This window comes from Balaenoptera musculus, chromosome 19 (assembly GCF_009873245.2).
Source record: "Balaenoptera musculus isolate JJ_BM4_2016_0621 chromosome 19, mBalMus1.pri.v3, whole genome shotgun sequence".
NCBI lineage: Eukaryota > Metazoa > Chordata > Mammalia > Artiodactyla > Balaenopteridae > Balaenoptera > Balaenoptera musculus.
In genome coordinates, this window is record NC_045803.1 from 60,426,299 (window position 1) to 60,445,440 (window position 19,142).

Here is a 19,142-nt window from a genome sequence, read left to right on the forward strand (position 1 = left end):
GAAGGTTGACGTGAGGAAAGCTACACAGAAGGATACAGAAGTTGTGTGCTTGGTTTGCAGCTGTTGCATAAGTTTAAAAGTATTTCAAGGTAAAATCGTAGAGGAACTGTGGATCTGATTCGGCCTCACCAAGCAGGGCCTGGGAATCCCACTCCTCACACCACCCCACCTGCCCTCCTTCAGGAACCCGTCAGCCTCCTACTGGCGGGCTGGACCGCAAGCCGACCGTCCCGCTTAAGGCCCCCACCCCACCCCAGGCCATTAAAGCAAAGAGGGAGACAGTTCTCAGGGATCAATCTCTTTATTCACAACAGCATTTCAGGAAAAGGCAAACTTCGCCTGCTGCCCTTTGATGCGGCGTGGCCTCTGCCCCCAGCAGGCGTCTCCGTGGAGCTCTGCACCCCCTGGGGACCTTCTCTGAACCCCAGCACGTGGGAGCCCCAAGGGATGATGGCCAGGGAGTAAGGCGAGGTCGGCATCACAGAAGAAACACCAGGTGGCTCTTGAACCCCATTCTCTCCGGCCTCACACCACAGTCCAGAGCGCCAGGCAGCCCACAGCACAACTTACTGTACAGAACACCCAAGGGCTCCAAGTCCAGGAAGACTCAAACGCAGAGAGCCAGGGAAAGCTCTCCCACGTTTCTGTCCATGAGAGCCAGTGCTGTGAGGACGGACGGCCAGCCAGAGGCCTCTGGTCAGCACCGACGACCAGTGCGCTCCAGCTGACGCTGGGGCGGGGCTCATCCCAAAGGCTCCCGATCTACTTGCTCCTTCTCTTTTGGCAAAAAAAAAAAATCCCTGGAAGCTTCAGGAAAACGAAGTAAACTTCAGGAATTGGAGAAAACAGAAAAGTGCAGCCTGTCTGAAGCTCCCCTCAGGCCAGCCCAGCACATCGTCAGAAGCACTGCCACTGCTGGCCCCACTGAGGGCGGCTCTCCCATCAGCCGCTCCAGCTTCAAGGTCAACAGCGTGAGCCCACAAGGCAGCAAGAGCCAGATGGGGGAGGCACCCCATCACTTATAGTGACAGGAGAAAAGCATCCCACCCAAGAGGGGGAGGCGCCTGCTCCTTGGCTGGGAGGGGCCTCAGCATAGACTCTGGCTTCCTAGAGGAGACCCCGCAGGGCAGTGAGGATGCAGACGCCCAGGGGGCGCCTGGACCGGGAGCTAGGCGCCTGACACTGGGGAGCCCGAGCGGAGCCCATCCCGCTGGCAGGACCAGGTTCTAAACGGAGGCGGGGGCCTCCAGGGCTGCCCAGCAACAGCCTGCAGTCCTGACCCCCACCGGCTGACCACTCCCAGCACACCTGCCGTCACATGGAGTCTGAAAGCCCCCAGATCCACGTGGCAGCCACCAGCCAGTCCCTGGGGGTGTCTCAGTGGCGGTGGATGGAGGGGAGCCTGCAGATCGCCCAGCTGGTGGCCCGGAGTCACAGAAATTACCCACAGAAGTCAGAAGTTTGTGCAAACTCGCCCAGCTGGACACAGACCCACACCCGTGCTCAGAGAAGAGGCAGAGTCCCAGGCCCGGCGGGTGAGAGGGTGAGAGCAGTGGGGAGGGGGCAGAGGCGGCCTTCCCAGCCCTTCCCCTGTGAGGCCGGGATGGGGCGTGCTGCCGCTGGGCTCCGCTAATTCCTCAGGGCGGCCAACCTGCAAACGACAAAGGATTCCCTGAGGCCCTGGCAGTGGCTCCACCCCGGCTTTCCAGGCCCTTTTCCAGGCCGTCCTAGTCCTGTTCCTCCCCTTCCAGGGGGAGCTATAGACGTGAGCAGGGTCTGAACGAGGCGCGGGGACTGAGCCGCTCCTGGGCCTGCAGGCACTGAGGCCGGGGTTTCTGCATCCCTCCCGAGCTCCCGCCCAGCACGCTGCCCGCCCAGCCCAGGCGCCCCTGGCCCACCTCCGAGACAGCTGGTCCTCCTGGCTGCGCACGGAGCTCTCGCCCACGGCAGAGGCGCCCTCGGGCAGCTGGCTGAGCTGGTCCAGGACCTCGAGGCCATTCTCCTCGGCGATCTGCAGGATGAGGCTGTCCACCTGCTCCTGTGGTGTGGTCAGCGTGGTGGCCGAGCTCATGGAGTCCTCCATCACCTGGGGGTCGTGTGCCGGGCGGTCAGGGCTTCCGGGGCACAGCTGCCTGCACGGGCACCCGCCCCCGGCCGCAGGCCCCCCTCTGCCCTGCCGGACCTCTGCGGGCCGGTCTGGACTCCCCGCGAGGCGCTGGGCCCCTGGGCGGGGCAGGGGCCACAGGCCTGGCCGCCACCCGCACACCCGGGCCCCGGGCCGACGTACCGACGTGTGCACGTCCAGGTTCTGCACCTGCTGTTCAAATCTGTCCATCACCGCGGAGACCTTCTGCAGGTCCATGGTGCTGAGCGCCCGGTCCAGGGCTTTGGTCACCTGCGCCATGTTCTTGGTCACCTGGCGGAGGCGGGAGTGAGGAGGCAGGCAGGGCCCTCAGGGCCCCCACACCCCCCGCCCCCAGCATGGCACGTCCCCAGATGGTGCCGTCAACGGAAGGACGGACGCCGGGGAGAGCCTTCAGGGTGCGTCTCCCGCTCTAGCACCGCCCTTACTGTACAGAATCCCGGCCTGACCCCTCGCGCCGGGCCAGCCCCTCGACTCTGTCAGCAGAAGCCGGCCCTGGGCACGTGGCCCCCGGCCCAGCACTCACCCCCTTCATGGTCACGGCCGTCTGCACCTTGGAGGCCACGGCATCCACGCGGGACGCCATGCGGAGCCAGTTCACACCCTCGTTCTTCTTGCGAATGGCGTTCTCGGCGTACACCCTCGCGCACTCCACGTTCTTCTGCTGAAGGGCCTGGAATGCAGGGGGAACGCCAGCTGCGGCCCGGCCCCGGCCAGTCCCGGGGCGCCGTCTGCTGCGGCGGGGCAGCCCCTTCTCAGCCTCTCCGCAGGGTTCTCATCAGAAATGTCTCAGGAGTGAGGGTGTCCGGGGCAGGGCCCCCGACCAGCCCTCAGAGAAAATCAGACAAGAAAGCCGGGCTCAGGAAAACACGGCCACCCTTCCAGGCCTCTCCACTCCCACTGACACACTCAGCTGCCCTCACACGACAGAGCTCCGCCTGGAAGCAGCAGAGCTTGAAAAGCCAGCGCAGGCGATGCTGATTCCAAAGGAATCACGACTACGGCGGTGACATGGCTTCAGACTGGGGAGTCGGCTGCGTTTCCTTTCTGCCCTGGGAGCCTCAGTCTGGGTGAGGGGTCATCCGAACCCAGCAGCCCGGGAGCTACTCTAGCCGTTAGCCAGCCGTAAGAAAGCCCCCCCACGGAGAGCACGGCAACCCCAGGAGCCTCCAGCGCCACCCCGCCCCGCAGAGGGGTTTGGCCCCTGCCCAGGCCCGAGGAGCACAGGACCGACCGGAGGAAAGGCGCGGCCCGGCGGCAGCGCCCGCACTCACCTTCTTCACCTTGGCCTGCTCCGCCTTGGCGTCCTTCTCCGCCTTCTTGGCCAGCTTCTCCAGCTGCTTTGCCGTGAACTGACGGACAGGAGGCCGGGTCAGCACCCCGGCCTACCCCCCACCCCGCTCCCCGCCCTCCTGGGCTGTACGTTCGTGCCGAGGGTGGACATCACTGATCCCTCACGACTGCTGCCTCTGCTGGACAGTCCGCTGCCCGCTAGGACGTCAGTGCCCGTCCGTGCGCTTGTGCCCCTCAGCTGCTCCCCTCCACACGGCCCAGCTCCCAGCGGCCTGAAGCACGACGCACCGGCTCCCTGTTCCACTGATAGCAGCTGGGGGCACACTGAGAAACTGCCCACAGGCCTTGGCCAGCGTCACAGATGCTGCCACCGTAAACCCCTCCCTCTCTGACCGCCTTGGTGTCCAGGCCTCAGGCTAACGTCTCCCCTGCTCCCGTGGTCCAGCCTCTGTGCAGATCAACGCTTCCCTAACCTCAGGCTCACGGGCACAGGGCGCTCTCTGCAGAGTCATCCCCAATTCCCGGTCATCAGACTCAATTCTGAGGGGCCTTTAAATCAATGTCTGCAGCACCTGACTCTCTGACCATTTTTTTTTCCTGCACCGTCCCATGCAGTAGCTACTAGACACATGTAGCTACTTAAACTTAAATTACCTAAAATTAAGTGAAAGTAAAAAATCAGTCCCGCAAGCCACATTCCCGGTGTCTGATGGGGCCGGTGTCAGGCATCGCCATGTCGGCTACCCTAGCCCGGCTCTGCGCCCAGAGCCCCACTCCTGCCCCACCCACACGGGGCCCCTCCTGTCAGGGGCTCCGTGGCCCGCTCTGCGTCCAGGCTTGCCCAGCCCCCGGCCCACTGCCCTCCACACACAGCCTGAAGTACACACCGGGCCACCATCCGCCACCTCTAAACAAAGTCCACCACTCTGGCCAGGTGCCCTGGGACCCGCTGGTCAGCTGCAGCAGGGACCACCTGGCATGACCTCGCACACCCCAGCCCTGGTCAGTGGCCCTCCACAGGCCTCAGCTGACCAGAAGCTGGCAGGGAGAAGGCTCAGGTGACCCAAGGCAACAGCAGCCTTCCAGAGGCCAGTTTCCTAACTCTGGTCCTGTCAGCACTGTTCTCTCAGCCAACGTCACTCACCCACCTGGGAGGGTCCCCAGCCCTCGGGCCCCTCCCGCAGCCCTGGGTGCCCCCATGCACTTGGGACGTTTCGTTGTGGAAAAAAAGTTTCTTGTCTGTCCACCCCCACCAGCTACGTTCCTCAGGGAAATGTCCAGATTTTCCTGAGCTGGGAATCTGGCCTGGAGGCCCCACAGCAGAGCCAGTGCAGCTGCTACAGGCGGGGGCTGAGGCACACCACTCCTCCCGTGCTTCAGAGCCCACTGTGGATGGGTACCTAGGAGGGCCCCCACAGGAACTGGGGCAGGAGCCTGCCGACACCGCCCCAGGCAGGACTGCTCAGCTGCCCAGAACGCCCTCCTGCACGTGCTTCTGAAGGACTTGAGGCAACCGTTTTAAACTTCTCGTGGACCATTAAGGGGTGCACACACTCGCGCTCTCAAGAATGAGGCCAAATGACCTGCTTCCGCTCAGCCCGAGACAAGCTAGCAAGCCACCTCACTGACCCCTCGGTCATAGGTCTGGCTGAGCACTATCCTGAGTGTGACGCACACCATCTGTCCCCACTGACAACCACCAGGACAGGGCGGGGTGAAGGGCCATCCAGTACATACCTTCAGCTGGAACAGGGTGTCTGCAAAGAGAGGAGATGATTTGAGGACTGTAAGAAACGTGAGAAGCAACACTCCTAACCAGCTGGTGGGGCACTAAGACCCTCCTGGACGTGAAGAGCTGGCACAGAACTGGGGCCTTCAGGGAGGCCTACTCACACCAGCTCCAACCCTCCTTAGCCTCCCTGACTCTCCAATTCAGGAAAACACCAGGATGGCACCAGCTGACCTTAAGGGTTAGCATGCAGGGGAAGGTCATGGGTGCAGCGTGTGGCCCATGGTGAAAACTCTAGATGGTTTGTAATCAGTGCAGCTTTACAAAGGGTCCTTGGGAGTCCTCCCCAATTTAGTAAGGTTTAGTACTTGACAGTCTATTCTTTATGGATAAAAACAGCAGGGCGATGACTCTTACGCCATAAAAGAGCTGGCCCACAGAGACCACTCTCCATGGGAGCTGCCATTTCTGAGCCATTGAATCAGGCTCAGGTGCCCCCCTACCCTCAATGAGGAACTGGAGACCTGTGTGTGTTACTGGCTAAGTCCCTTGGTATCTGAACTTGCTACTCACTTACCCAAACTCAAGAGCTCGGTAGATTCAGCTTCATCTTAAAACTATCTCAGTGTATATCCCGTTCCTAAATTTGGGGAATGATTTCTGAAAGGGTGTACCACACTAGCCCGGAATGAAGAAACGAAATCCTGCAACCAGAATCCAGAACTACAAAGGTATGTGAAGGCTCCCAGCTGAGAGCCCAGCGGAGCTCTGTGCAGCTCTCACCTGTCACTGCGGGCCCTGGTCAAGGCCAGAGCTGTCTGCATCTCTGGAGAAACAGGTGGCAGGCAGTGTGCTCACTGCAGGGAAAGCAAGGCTGGGCTGGGTGTGGCCCAGACTTGAGTGGGAAGGACAGACTCTGAAGGGCAAAACCTAACCCTGGAGAAAAGGGATATGGGCAAAACAGAATTCCCTGGAGAGCTGAAGCTGAGCAAGCTGTGAGGCAAAACCCAACGTGTGTGTGTGTGTGTGTGTGTGTGCGCGCGCGCGTGCGTGGGGTGGGGGTGTGCTGTTCATCTTCTCTCTGAGGCAATCTGCATAGGATTTCCTTCATGACAATAACATTGCACAGCCTCTCTATCACACTAGCACTTAAACATCCTGGCAAATGTAGGGATCTTCATTTTATCCCTGATGCTTCCTGTTCTGGAGCAGAGCAGGGCAGAGGGCCCTGAGGGGGTGCTGCAGGCAGTGGAGGACCAGGCCGCCTGGGGCCTGTGCCTGCACAGACTCCTCAACCTGTTTTCCCATCTGCAGAATGGGCGCATACGGTTCCTATCTCAAGAGCTGTTGTGCCTGTACATAGTGAGGGCTTTCTGCCAGAGCTCTTCTTATTTCTCTTAGCGGTGTTCTGGGGGCAGTGGTGCAACTGTCTCCTTTTCGGGTGCCCTCTGACCCGGCAACCCAGGGCCCCAAAGGCCGATGTCCCTCACCAGTACCGCAGCTTGGCGGGGCAGGGGCAGACGGTCGTTGAGGAGGGCCGGGGAAGGGGGTCGGGAATCAGGGAAGGGGATCGGAGTCCTGGGTCGAGGCCCCGGGGTCGAGGTCGGGGTCCTGGGTCCCGGGGTATGGTGTCGGGGATCGGGGTCCCGGGTGGAGGCCCCGGGATCCGGCACCGGGGATCGGGGCCCAGGGTCCGGGATCGAGGCCAGGGGCACCCGCCTGAGCCCCGCCCACGGGAGAGGCGGCCCCGCCCCGCGCGGCCCCGGAGGGTGGTGGCCTCTTACCGTCCATGGCCGGTCCGGCAGCGGCAGCCCTGGCAGAGGCGGACGGACTGGATCTCCCGGCGGCGTCAACCGAACAGACCGGCGCGGGCTGGCGGGCTGGCGGGCGGGTACTGCCGGGTCGCCGCCGCTTCCGGCGGCTGGGAGCTCTCGCGAGAGGACGGGCTGGTCTCGCGGGCGGTGGCGTTGCCGTGGCGACCGCGCGGGCCAGGGAGGCGGCGGCCAGGCCTCTTGTGAGTCAGTGGGCTGGGCTCCCACCGAGGTGCAGGGCCCGGGGCTGCGTCGCGGGGAAGTCACCTATGGGACTTTCCAAAAGCAAACACAAACTCCGGAAAGGTAAAGGGTCGCCGCCCCGCAGTCTCCCCGGCGCGGCCCCGCTCCCACAAATCCTCCTGCGCCGGGTCCTCTCTGATGATCGTGCCTCGGGGACCTTTTCATCCGGGGAATATCCACGTGTAGGGAAATGGAGTGACCCAAGTCTTTCAAGCTATCTTATTTCATTCCGGACCAAAGCAGGCAACTGAAGAAGGATGGAATCCTTTGCCCTAGACTCAGTAAAATATAGGTCTAATTAATTACCCATATATTTCAGGTGGGGAGCCAAAGTCGGGGCGCACCTATTCAATCCCAAAGGCTACGGAAAGGCCGGTGGACAGGCCTTCACAAGAGTCTGAGAAGCCTCCAGACACCAAGCCTGCAGAGAGCTTCCGTGAGAAGAAAGGGGCAGCTAAGCGGCAGTGGCCTTCATCTTAAGTGGAAGGTAGGACACACCCAGGAGGGGACAGAACCTGAGGTGCGTTTGGGGATGGGGCGGACAGGAGCCTGTGGTGGGATGCTAGTAGCAGGGGGCGTGCCCTAACGGCGGAGGGGGTTTTAGGACCTTTAATATCAGAGTTCTAGTTGGAAGATGTAATAAATTCAGTAAAGGCTTAGGTGAGTTCCCAAGTGGTAGATGCGGAACACACAGTCGAGAGGGCTAAGCAGTGCGCAGATCCAAAGCAGGCCTGCTGTCCTCCCGAGGCCTGGACGCCTTTGGCCCCAGTGTCGTTCCTTCGGCATTCCACAGACTGGGACAGAGCCTGGGAAGCTGCTCCCCTGTGGAGCACGGTCCCGTGGGAGCCCTCTGCCTGGCCACAGAGATCACGGAGGGGATAGGATGTTGGTGAAACAGCTGGGCAGAGTTACTCACCGTAACAGCCTTTGGGTGTGGGTCGGGGTTGAAGCCACAGAAGCAGCAGAATGTGAAGTCTTTCATCAGTTTTATCATGTGGGGCGCGGAAACGGAATTGTTAGGTAATTAAAGCAAGGGAGGAGCGATGGGGTTTGTGTCTCCAGAACGGAGGCCTCTCCCAGGCCCATTGCTGTAACTGGGTAGGAGCCAGTGAGGCTGCGGCAGCGGGAATTGCCGAGTGACAGGGTGTGAGGGCAAAGCAGGGAGCCATGCCCGTGGGCTCCGGTGCCTGTGAGGACGCATGGCCGGTGGGTCGGACAAGGAAGGGCAGGATGGATGCCCGCCTGGCAGGGGAGAGGAGCTGGGCACGGACAGCTTCAGATCGAGGCCCCTGGGGGTCATCAAGGGCAGGAAACGTTTGAGATGAGAGCTCAGAGAAATAGAAAGTTCAACAAGTCAAAAATTCTGTGTATTATATAATTAAAAAAGTAGGTTTTACTACTGTTGGGTAGAAATCAGAAAATGATTGCTGGGCTGGGGCCGGGCCAGGCTAGCTGACTGGAACAGGGCCCGCGGGAGCTTTGTGGGGTGGAGGAAAGTTCTGCGTCTCATTTGGGTGATGACACGGGTGCGTACAGTTGTGGAAAACATGGAACACGCATGAGTCCTTGTCTCTTAGAGCCGCACCCGAAGTATTTTAAGGGCAAATGGACGCGCTGGGTGGGGATTTGCTGCCATGGGAAGGGGTGCACCTGTCTCTGCAGGTGCTACAGCCCCTCCCAGCCCACGGGTCCTGTGGTGTGACCTGGGGGTCTACGTCCCATCTCCAACTCCCTGCAGGCCTGACACTCTCCTGTAAGCAGTGGAGTGGCGGAAGTGACTTGTGGGCTGGGCAGCCTGGCCGGGCTGACAGGGACGCTGGCTGTGCTGGGAGCCACCGTGCTGGGAAGTGCTCGGCCGCTGGGGAGGCCACAGGGGAGCCGCAGCCCGCGGCCCTGATCTCGCAGCCCGTCCAGCCCAGGTGCCGGGCTTGTGACGAGCTTGTCGTGACTCCAGCCCCAGGCTTGCAGTCTCCCCAGCCGAGCCACTGCCCAGCACGCAGCAGCCCTGCGAGCGGACATCCACGTGCCCAGCCCAGCTGAGCCTTCAGACAGCATCTGACTGCAGCCCCTGGGACACCACAGGTGGTAACTGCCGGTCGAAACTTTCCTGAATTCCTGAGCCATAAAACGGTAAGAAAATGGTTGTTTCAAGCTGCTAAGGTCTGGGTGAGTCACTACTCAGCAGTAGTAGTAACCAGGACACAGGGTAAGAGCTGGAGTGGAGATCAGGTTTGGCTGGGGTTTATGAGGATTTGGGCAGCTGGGCGATGGGTTGTATTGTACTATTCCCGCTGCTTTTGTCTGTGCTTCACATTTCGCGTTACAGAATCCACAAACATACATTGTACAGACCGAACACCACAAGCTGGCAGTCAGCCAATTCCAAAATGCTGCAGATTCTTCTGAAAACATAACTCTGATTTTTCTACAAATAAATGACTTGAAAAAAAGGTGGTGTCTTATAAGTCTGCTCAGGTGGCCATCACAAGTACCATGGGCTGGGGACTTCCCTGGCGGTCTCGTGGTTAAGACTCCACACTTCCACTGCAGGGGGCGCGGGTTCCATCCCCGGTCAGGGAACTAGATCCCACGTGCCACGTGGTTCGGCCAAAAAAAAAAAAAAGAAAGAAAGAAAGAAAAAAAACCAAACAAATACCATGGGCTGGGGGGCTTAAACAACAGACTTTGTTTCTCATCATTCTGGAGGCTGGGGAGGCCCTCAATCTGGCTGTGTTCCTGCAAGGACGCCTCCCTGGCCCGTAGACAGCTGTCTGATTGCTGTGTCCTCACGTGGCCAGAGAAAGAGGGCTCTGGTCTCTTCTTCCTCCCAATCCCTTTCCGGGGGCTCCACCTTCATGGCCTCATCTAAACCTAAGTAATTCCCAAAGGCCCCACTTCTAAATACCATCACATTGGGGATTAGGCCTTCAACAGACGAATTTGGGGGATACAGACTTTCAGCCACAGCAGAGAGGACTGTTAGAAGGAGCCTTGAGAGTCCTAGGAACACAGAGCGGTGCGTGGACCTGGGCTACATCATTCCTGAGATAATCCAATTGGGTATTAGGCGATAACAAAGGATCGATGATAATATCCTTAGATGTGACAGTGCTATTGTGGTTATGCTAAAAAATATCCTCATCTGATAGAAGTACTGCATTTTTGTTTGTTTGTATGTTTGTTTTTTTATACAGCAGGTTCTTATTAGTCATCAGTTTTATACACATCAGTGTATACATGTCAGTCCCAATCGCCCAATTCGTCACACCACCATGCCCACCCCACCGCGGTTTTCCCCCCTTGGTGTCCATACGTTTGTTCTCTACATCTGTGTCTCAACTTCTGCCCTGCAAACCGGTTCATCTGTACCATTTTTCTAGGTTCCACATACATGCGTTAATATACGATATTTGATTTTCTCTTTCTGAAGAAGTACTGCAGTTTTAACTGTCAAAAAATATGCTGAAGAAAGCCAGTTTCAAAAGGCCACATGCTGTACGATTTTATTCATGTAACATTCTCCAAATGACAAAATGATACAGATAAGAACAGACTAGGGACTGCCAGGGGTTAGGGATGGCGGGGGCCGGGGGTGTGACTGTAAAGTGTAGCGTGAACGTGATCGTTGTGATGCTGGAGCAGCCCTGTGTCTGGATCGTGGTGGTGGTTACACGTGATCATGTGGTACAGCACACACACTGTGCCACCCTGAGCCTTATTCTCCTGCAGTTACCTAAGGTGCTACCACTGAGGGAGAATGGACGGAGGTACGGGGATCTCTCTGGACTACTTTTGCAACTTACTGTGAATTTATAATATTAAAGTAAAATGTTTTAAAATACATCAGAAATTATAATAATTAAAATAACGGGCTTCCCTGGTGGCGCAGTGGTTGAGAGTCTGCCTGCTAATGCAGGGGACACGGGTTCGAGCCCTGGTCTGGGAGGATCCCACATGCCGCGGAGCAGCTAGGCCCGTGAGCCACAATTACTGAGCCTGCGCGTCTGGAGCCTGTGCTCCGCAACAGGAGAGGCTGCGATAATGAGAGGCCCGCGCACCGTGATGAAGAGTGGCCCCCACTTGCCGCAACTGGAGAAAGCCCTCGCACAGAAACGAAGACCCAACACAGCCATAAATAAATAAATAAATAAATAAATAAATTTAAAAAATAACATGATTCCCATATAAGAATAGCAGGTCAGTGAAATAGAAAACATGGACAAGAGTGTGTGTGTATGAATGTTATGTATGTTTATATATAATTAGAGTACAATAAAACTGGCACCAAAAGTAAGTGGGAAAAGGAAGGATTATATAATAAATTGTGCTAGAAAAACACCTTAACGTTTTAAGAGAAAACGTAAGCTGGATTGTAACCTCCTGCTGTATGCTCTGATAAATTCCAGATGGTTTAAGAGTGGATACAAAAAGTGATTACATGTACATCAACTATACTTAAATTTTTTAAAAAGGTAGACTTACTATCAGCTGATACAGGTGACTCAAAGGGTAAAGGAAAAGAACGGCTAGAACCATCTTCCAGATGACAGTGTGTGGTCATCTAAAAAAAAATTTCCTTGCTGGAAAAAAAAGGTGGCTGCAAAAAATAAGACGTAAATTTTATTCTGATTCCTCAAAGATATTACAGAGCAATGTTGAAGGATTTGACTACATTAAAATGTAAAACATCTCCCTAAGCCCTCTATAAACAAATGTAAAACAAATGGTAAGCTCAAAAAGTATTTGCAACAAAAACGAGAGGCCAGAGACTAACACATGATAGATGGAGAGCCTGGACACACTGTTGGTGGAAGTCAGGCTCCTTCCTGAAGGCGGTGTGGTAGCGTGGAAGGCAGCATTCCAGAGCCCCATCACTGCCCTCTGAACAAGGCTGTAGGAGCCCCTCCCCTACATGGGGGCAGAGCCTGTGAGTAGGATGGGCTGGGCTCCTGGGACCAGGGTAGTAACCCGTTGGTTTTGACTTAATCAAAATGGAGCTTCTCCTGAGGACGCCTGACCTCATCAGAGAAGCCGCTGAAAAAGGTGAAGGTGTCAGAGACATGGCTGTGAAGAAGTCAGCTCCCATGATGTGAGAGCCGCCAGCCAGCAAGGAAAGGGGCTTCGTCCTTGGCACACGAAGAAAGGAACTCTGCCTACAACCTGAGTGGCCGTGGAAGGTCCCCAGGTCCAGATGAGGATGCGGCCGGGCTGACAGCTGGATTGTAGCTTGGACTCCGGACACGTGGAGCCCGAGGTGATGTGTGCGCTGTTTTAAGTTGGCCACTAAAATGAGGTAACTTATTAGGCAGTAATTGAAAACTAGTACAGGTCCTGTGTATTAAGAACCCTAAAAGGATTCATGTTTCTTATTTTATTTTTACTTTTTATATTTATTTATTTATTTAATTTGTTTTTATTTTTTGCTCTGTCAGGTCTTAGTTGCCACACGTGGGATCTTCGTTGTGGCATGTGGCCTCTTTTGTTGCGGCACGCGGGCTTCTCTCTAGTTGTGGTGCACGGGCTCCAGGGCGCATGGGCTCTGTAGTTTGCGGCACGTGGGCTTAGTTGCCGCGCAGCACGTGGGATCTTAGTTCCCCGACCAGAGATCAAACCTGCGTCCCCTGCGTTGGAAGGCGGATTCTTTTTAAAAAAAATTTTTTTTAAATTTATTTATTTTATTTATTTAATTTTGGCTGCGTTGGGTCTTCGTTGCTGTGCCCGGGCCGTCTCCGGTTGCGGCGAGCGGGGGCTACTCTTCGCCGAGGTGCGCAGGCCTCTCACTGTGGTGGCTTCTCATGTTGTGGAGCGCAGGCTGTAGTGGCGCTGGCTTCAGTAGTTGTGGCTCGCGGGCTCAGTAGTTGTGGCACACGGGCTCAGCTGCTCTGCAGCATGTGGGATCTTCCCGGACCAGGGCTCGAACCCGTGTCCCCTGCACTGGCAGGCAGACCCCCAACCACTGCGCCACCAGGGAAGCCCAGAAGGCGGATTCTTTACCACTGGACCACCAGGGAAGTCCCAAAAGATTCATGTTTCTAAATGAAGAAGCTTTAAACCTCTGAGGAAGATAAAAGGAGTCTTGTTTTGGATTAGAAAGTCTCAGTAACATAAAGTTGTTAATTCTCCCTTATTCTAGCAAATCAGTACGACCCCAAACAAAAGAGCACAGGTGGTTTTGGGAGCCAGACCAAATTATCCCAAAGGTCACCTAAGAGGATAAAAATGTAAGAATGGCAGGAAACATCTGGAAAAGCAGAGGGATTGAGTCCTCTGACATGGAAGCGTGTCGCACAGTGGTGAACACATAGCACAGCATGCTCGCGTGGGGTCCCAGAGAAGTGCCATGTTGCAGACATGGGGGAAGGACGGATGTTCCCCGAGTGCTGGGGCAACTCAGTTGACAACTGAGAAAACAAACAGTTAAACATGCAAAATAAAACTATGAAAGTATGAAATGGAAATGAGTAAATGTTTTTATAAGTTTGGAGCAGGGGATGCCTTTTCCAGTCTGACAAACTCTAAAAGCCATTAAGGAATAGATGGATGAATCTGTTGCAGAAAGCAACAAAGGAAGCTAAAAGCCAGGAGCTACTTGTAGTATAAATCACTAAGGGTGAATTTCCCAAATATAAAAAAGCTCACCGGGCTTCCCTGGTGGCGCAGTGGTTGAGAATCTGCCTGCCAGTGCAGGGGACACGGGTTCGAGCCCTGGTCTGGGAAGATCCCACATGCCGTGGAGCAACTAGGCCCATGAGCCACAATTGCTGAGCCTGCGCGTCTGGAGCCTGTGCTCCGCAACAAGAGAGGCCACGATAGTGAGAGGCCCGCGCACCGCGATGAAGAGTGGCCCCCACTCGCCACAACTAGAGAAAGCCCTCGCACAGAAATGAAGACCCAACACAGCCAAAAATAAATAAATAAATTTATTAAAAAAAAAAACAGGGCTTCCCTGGTGGCGCAGTGGTTGAGAATCCGCCTGCCAATGCAGGGGACACGGGTTCGTGCCCCGGTCCGGGAGGATCCCACATGCCACGGAGCAACTAGGCCCGTGAGCCACAACTACTGAGCCTGCGCGTCTGGAGCCTGTGCTCCGCAACAGGAGAGGCCGCGACAGTGAGAGGCCCGCGCACCGCGATGAAGAGTGGCCCCCGCTCGCCGCAACTGGAGAAAGCCCTTGCACAGAAACGAAGACCCAACACAGCCAAAAATAAATAAATAAATAAATAAAAAAAAAAAAACACAAAAAAAACAAAAAAAAACGAAACTCACCAAAGGAAAACAAAAAGTCAATGTAGAAAACGCAGAACGACACGCATTCACAGGAGGATACAGGCCACGGGCCCACGAACGAGTGACGACGAGGTGAGATGCCCAGCCTCCCCACGGCGGGGGTGCCCAAAGCCCAGGGAAGCTGGCGGTGACCGGTGACCAGCGGGGCTGGAGTCAGCACTTCCACTGTCTCTAACCTGGGAAAAGGTTTAGAAAAGTGACAAGAAGCAGGAGAGTGTGGAGAAATGTTCTGCTGATAGCCTCCTAGAGGAAAGATAAATCTATATAATCTTTTGGCTGCACAGGGTCTTTTTTTAAATAAATGTATTTATTTTGTTTATTTATTTTTCGCTGTGTTGGGTCCTCGTTGCTGCACGCGGGCTTCCGTAGCTGTGGCACAGGGGCTCAGTAGTTGCGGTACGTGGGCTGTAGAGCGCAGGCTCAGTAGTTGTGGCTCACGGGCTTAGTTGCTCTGCGGCATGTGGGATCTTCCCAGACCAGGACTCGAACCCGTGTCCCCTGCATTGGCAGGTGGATTCTCAACCACTGTGCCACCAGGGAAGTCCTGCACGGGGTCTTAGTTGAGGCACGTGGGATCTTTGTTGTAGCATGCGAACTCTTAGTTGCAGCATGTGGGATCTAGTTCCCTGACCAGGGGTCGAACCCGGGCCCCCTGCATCGGGAGCGTGGAGTCTTAGCCACTGGACCACCAGGCAAGTCCCAAAATTGATATAATCGTTACGGAAAACAGTTTGACAATATTTGCCAAAGTTTTCCTAGTAACTTACCTGACAGGTAAACCTCCACAACTGTATAAATACATAAATGCAGGAATGTTCATTGCAGCATTGTTCAAAAAATAAAAATTGGAAATAACCTAAATTATGTTCATCAAAGGGAGCTGGTTACGCACATGATGGGCCCCCGACAGTGAACTGCAGGCTGCCATGGAGGAGGGGCCGCACCTGTGTGGATGTGGGGCTTAGCCGACTGCGTGGTCACTGCAACACTCAGCCTTGCACAGCGTGATCCCAGCTGCACATGTGCGTGTGCGTATGAAGTGTCCGCAAGGAGAAGCGTCATTCCATGTGCAGTCTCTAACCAACATGTATTATTTTTATTTTATTTTAAAATTATTATTATTATTATTTTTTAATTATTTTTTTAATTTTATTTTTTTATACAGCAGGTTCTCATTAGTTATCTGTTTTATACATATTAGTGTCTACATGTCAGTCCCAGTCTCCCAATTCATCCCACCACCACCCCCCCATCACATTCCCCCCTTTAACCAACATGTATTATTTTTAAATTAAATATTCATAACCTTTTAAGTAGTCTTAACATGTAAAAATGCTTGTGTAAATCAACATGAAAAAATGATCTCAATTTAAGTTAAATTCAAAAGGGACTTCCCTGGTGGCGCAGTGGTTAAGAATCCGCCTGCCAATGCAGGAGACACGGGTTTGTGTCCTGGTCCGGGAAGATCCCACGTGCCGCAGAGCAACTAAGCCCGTGAGCCACAACTACTGAGCCTGCGCTCTAGAGCCCGCATGCCACAACTACTGAGCCCCTGTGCCACAACTACTGAAGCCTGTGCGCCTAGAGCCCGTGCTCCGCAACAAGAGAAGCCACCACAATGAGAAGCCCATGCACCACAACGAAGAGTAGCCCCTGCTCACCGCAACTAGAGAAAGCCCGCGCGCAGCAATGAAGACCCAACGCAGCCAAAAATAAATAAATAAATTAATTTAAAAAAAAATCCAAAATACGATGAAATGCACATTTGGCTTAACGATAAAAATGAAAAGAAAGGATACTGTCAGTGCTCAGTGCAGGCCGTGGGCCATCGGCAGCGGGTTAGAACGACTGAAGCCATGCTTGCAGCGCTGAAGGTCGAGGTGGCTCTGGACCCGACCGCCTGGGACCCGGCGTCTCCCTCTGCCACCAGCCCTGGGCAGGTGACTGAACCAACCCTCTGTGCCTCAGTTCCTTCGTCTGTAAAACGTAGTTCCTAAGAGGACCTACCTCAGAAACGTGCGGCTGTTATTCTAGGGCTCAGAGCAACGTCTAGCACAGGACGGGCACCTGTTCATCCCCCGTATAGCTGAGTTCCTGGGGTATTCAGTGTTCTAATTCTGTGCAGTACACGTGTGTGCACACGGGGACACACAGGCCTGAACGGACGGAGCAGGCCAGGAAGTGAGGCGGTGGAGGCAGCGAAGGGGCTTCTGCTTTTGTACTTTGTAACGTTTCACACGTCCCGTGCGTTCCTGGTAATCCTAACAAGTATGAGAAAACGCTGTGGCGTCCGTTTCTAGAGCGCCCTGCCTGCTGAAGCTCTGTGCAGAGAGCTCCCACCAGGTTTAGAATCCTTTGCACGCTGTGTGTCTGAACCTTCACCTCTGGGGCAGACCCTGCCTTTCCCAGGTCTTGCTCCTGCGTTTGTCACCCGGGCTGCCCGGCAGCTCAGGCTTTCCACGGGGATGGTGCGGGTGCCTGTCCCGTTCCCCTCCTGGAAGGAGGCCTCCAGGGTCACCACCGCGTGGCTGCGTTGCCGATTGGTGTAAGCTTTGGAATGTTCACTTATGGTTTTGACTGCTTTCAACCTCACCCATTTCTTTTCCTGAGCCACAAACCTAATTCCTTTGCTCTGGCCCTAACACAGATATTGTCTGTTTTACAGAAGAGTTTTTCCACAGACTTATGAAATACCTGGATGTTTTCTTCCTTCTAGAGAAACCTGATGTAAATTCAGAAAAGAAGAAATTTGCCATCCCCCAGATCGTCGTCACCACAGCCTCAAAAGAGACTCTGATCAGCTACGGTTCCACAGGAATGGAGGAGCAGAGGACCATTCGGGAAAGGGCTGAGCCGGGCCCGTTCTACCGACACAGGAACCCCAGTACGGTAGACGCCTATAATTCACAGACCAAAGAATAAACTGGCACCCCAGCAGCTGCAGTCACTCCCTGCGCTCCGAGTCTCAGAGGTGATGGCAAAGGGCTGCCCTATCCTGTGGAGAGCTGCAGGTGCCCCTTCAGTAAACAAGGCTCTCCCCAGCTTCTCCAAAGCCGCAGGCAGCTTGGCAGAGGGCAAGAGTGACTCTGGGGTAATCGGTGAAGAGATGACCCTGTTGGAGCTGTCTGGCTGTGCAGAGTGATGAACCGGTAGCAGGCAGCATCTCTTGCTGACTCTGGATGGGCATTAGAACCCTTCCCGTTCGCTTCGGAAGGAGCGTGGTGTAAGCACTCAGCAGTTACAGTGGAGGAGGTGTCCCCCACCCTTGAACAAAAGGTCGGACTCTGAGGACGAAACCTTAAGGTGTTAGGTCCCAGAACAGGGAAGTGCACAGTCACCTTGGAGGGTCCAAGGGCTCCTAGCTTGAGTATTAAGGATGCAAGGTATTATAGGATCCAGAAGAAGAATGCGGATGCAGGTGTGGTGGCAGCCATGGCACTTAGAACTGTGGAAGTGGCTTTGTCAGAGCTGCCCTGGGAGAAGGTGAGTTGAACTGATGACTTCCCCTCTTTCTGGCTGTGTTTGAGGGCTCCTGGTGGGGAGGGGCCGTTCAGGGGACCCCCAGCCTCAGCTGTCCATCCTCACCAGCAGCCCTTGGGTCAGAGTCCCCTCTCCTCCGGGGTGGCTGGAGAGAGTGCCCTGCCCGTCCGAGCTCATACGTTTAGTCTGATGACAGTACACGTCAGCTTCCTTCGTTCCTGGAATGGTCAGCAGGCCGTCCACATGGTCTGTCTCTGTCTATTGATGAGGGTCATATTCCTTAGTAGTAAACAGTACAAGTGACTTCCAATCCATGAGTTTTGGTATAACCCAAGAAAAAAGAAATCTCATATTGACATTGTTTACTAACATATTATCAACATCCTTATTTGTATTTATTTAGTATGTTTATTTATGCATCCTGACTTCCACGACTAAATATTTATACAGAAAAATCAAGCCCGTACAAAGGTGAGTTTGAACCCATCGGGTCAGCATGCCTCTCCTTCTCTATAAAGTTTCTAGTAGCTGTTGCATTTCTATTATTTGACCTAGAAATTGCCCTCCTCCTACCCCTGCCCTGAGCATCTCAAACAAATAATCCAAAAACTGTACTTACCATGGCATTAATTCTAATCTCATTATTGGCCGTGAGCTTAGCTTATCAGAATTCTAAAAACCAGAATGAACTGAATGTGGTAATTAGGTTAAATTAAATCATTTTGACTCATGATTATTTAATTGCATAATTATCAAACGCCCTGAACTTACATTCGCATCATTTTAGCATTTACAGTACAGTCCCCGTGACAGGAGAAGCTGCACCCCTCCTCCTACACGGGCCACTCACTGCCCTGCCTCGTTTTTCTCCTTAGCACGCCGTCTGCCTTACTTACTTGTTGACCGCCTCCAGTTAGAATGTAAGGTCCGCCAGGGCAGAGCCTGACAGGGCCGAGCACGTAGTGGGTGCTCAACACGGATGTGTTGGGTGACCCTTCGGTCCCACAGTCCCTCCGTCGCCGCGTCCTGTCAGTTCTTTCCACAGCTCTCGGACGCGCCCTCTGCTCTCGATCCTCACCGGCCCTGCCCGAGCCTCCTCCCTCCCTGGCTCCAGGTCAGCCCTCCAGTGCTCCGAGGGAGAGCTCTACAGCGCAAC

The 19,142-nt window shown here is 54.9% G+C and overlaps 2 protein-coding genes across 3 annotated transcripts; one reads left to right on the top strand and one right to left on the bottom strand.

Annotated features, from left to right (window-relative positions):
* Positions 1-290: 290 nt before the first annotated feature.
* CHMP1A (charged multivesicular body protein 1A) lies at positions 291-7,077 on the bottom strand. Of its 2 annotated transcripts, none has more exons than XM_036834797.1 (7): positions 6,950-7,077; positions 5,174-5,193; positions 3,418-3,495; positions 2,670-2,816; positions 2,288-2,416; positions 1,899-2,086; positions 291-1,651 (listed from the first exon to the last, which is right to left on the bottom strand). In XM_036834797.1, the coding sequence occupies exons 1-7, from the start codon at positions 6,954-6,956 to the stop codon at positions 1,630-1,632; spliced, it is 591 nt and encodes a 196-aa protein (XP_036690692.1). In that variant the 5' UTR covers positions 6,957-7,077; the 3' UTR covers positions 291-1,629. The 2 variants fall into 2 exon arrangements, with proteins under 2 accessions (XP_036690692.1, XP_036690690.1); XM_036834795.1 differs by having other exon boundaries at positions 5,174-5,220; positions 6,950-7,058.
* A 126-nt stretch (positions 7,078-7,203) lies between these two features.
* SPATA33 (spermatogenesis associated 33) lies at positions 7,204-18,719 on the top strand. The gene is made up of 4 exons (XM_036832350.1): positions 7,204-7,282; positions 7,539-7,694; positions 16,916-17,051; positions 17,128-18,719. Exons 1-4 carry the CDS (start codon positions 7,246-7,248, stop codon positions 17,426-17,428), a joined length of 630 nt encoding a protein of 209 aa, XP_036688245.1. The 5' UTR covers positions 7,204-7,245; the 3' UTR covers positions 17,429-18,719.
* Positions 18,720-19,142: the final 423 nt, after the last annotated feature.

Coding starts and splice junctions, on each gene's coding strand:
- CHMP1A (XM_036834795.1), bottom strand. Junction 3,496..5,173: donor ACACCCTGTTCCAGCTGAAG/GTATGTACTGGA, acceptor CCTGTCCGTCAG/TTCACGGCAAAGCAGCTGGA. Junction 2,087..2,287: donor ACCTGGACGTGCACACGTCG/GTACGTCGGCCC, acceptor CACGACCCCCAG/GTGATGGAGGACTCCATGAG.
- SPATA33 (XM_036832350.1), top strand. CDS start 7,246: ATGGGACTTTCCAAAAGCAAACACAAACTCCGGAAAG. Junction 7,283..7,538: donor CAAACACAAACTCCGGAAAG/GTAAAGGGTCGC, acceptor CATATATTTCAG/GTGGGGAGCCAAAGTCGGGG. Junction 7,695..16,915: donor TAAGCGGCAGTGGCCTTCAT/CTTAAGTGGAAG, acceptor TGCCTTTCCCAG/GTCTTGCTCCTGCGTTTGTC.